The sequence below is a fragment of the Arachis ipaensis genome, chromosome B07 (assembly GCF_000816755.2).
Source record: "Arachis ipaensis cultivar K30076 chromosome B07, Araip1.1, whole genome shotgun sequence".
Taxonomy (NCBI): Eukaryota; Viridiplantae; Streptophyta; class Magnoliopsida; order Fabales; family Fabaceae; genus Arachis; species Arachis ipaensis.
In genome coordinates this window covers 120,464,846-120,466,058 of record NC_029791.2, presented here as the reverse complement: position 1 = coordinate 120,466,058, position 1,213 = coordinate 120,464,846, and the positions used below count along the sequence as shown (strand labels likewise).

Genomic DNA, 1,213 nt, shown 5'->3' with positions numbered 1-1,213 from the left:
CAGTTTAATGATCATTTTAAAAGCTAAAAATTTTAATATAAAACAAAAAATATACCAAATTCACGGAAATTTAAGAGAAGTGTTATTTCATCACCAAATCATTTGTTATACATGTTTTATTTAGTTCTTTCTCAGTTAATACAAAACTTTACCTCTCATATATAACAAAGGATAGGAAAAGAAAACGAAGTACCTTTAACACCGGAAAGGACATGCTTAACCTTGCGAGCACAACCTTCACAGTCCATTCTGATTTTAAGAGCCACCGTTTGAGTTTGCTTCTTCTTCTTCTTTTTGGTGCTGCTTAGTAAAGTAGAGAAATAGTCCAAAGTGCCTTGTACTCCCATGTTTCTTCTACTTGATTCTTAATTAGTTGCACAAGAAGATATATATGCAAAATATAGTTGTTCTTAGTTCAAAGTAAATACTCTTGAATAAGCGAACTATTAAGAAGCTGAGTGTGTGTATATATAAGGTGTCCGGAATTATGGAAAATGACTAGTCAAGTTCAAGTTTTGTCTCACTGTTAGTTGGGATATGAAAACGATAATAATAAGTGCAGTGAATGATATGCCTAAGAGAAAGGACATGCAACTAATTAATTTATTAACAGACAAGTGATGCATGAAATTGTGTATGTGGTGGATTCAAACGTGTGGACTAATGACAAAATATATATACAGTAGTTGATGGATGACTTATTATTTTTAATATATATAGTTATATATATCTACAATCAAATCAAATAATTAATAGACAAGATTGCTGTCCTAGTCTCCTAGAATTTTCTTGGATTGCTTCTAATTCAATTACCTCCTTAATTATTTTAAGGACCTGAAAATAAGGAAAAATAAACAAGTTACATACCTCTTTAAATGACTTACTATAAGAACAAATTCATTATTTAATATAACTCTGTTGGTTCCTATAGTTTTACCAAATTTTTAATTAGGTCCCTATATTTTTTTTTTTTTTAATTGAGTCCCTACACTGCTTTAATTTTGTAATTAAGTCCTTCCTAGTATAAAAAATATTAGAGTTAACTGAATATTTTTTCATAAATTGAAGGTACTTATAATTAAAAACTTAATTAAATCTTTGACTGCATGTATTTTGGTAAAAATATTATGTTAATTTTAATATTTTTAACATGAAAAGGATGTAATTACAAAATTAAAAACACTGTAGGAACCCAATTAAAAAGAAAAAAAGT

At 27.8% G+C, this 1,213-nt stretch overlaps 1 protein-coding gene across 1 annotated transcript in view; it reads right to left on the bottom strand.

The window, feature by feature from the left end:
• LOC107606118 (heavy metal-associated isoprenylated plant protein 24) overlaps positions 1 to 617 on the bottom strand; it is a 1,247-nt gene extending 630 nt beyond the window's left edge. Inside the window, exon 1 of the mRNA XM_016308103.2 lies at positions 194 to 617. Within this exon, the coding sequence (XP_016163589.1) occupies positions 194 to 347 (154 nt within the window). The 5' untranslated portion in view covers positions 348 to 617. The remainder of the gene's footprint in view (positions 1 to 193) is intronic.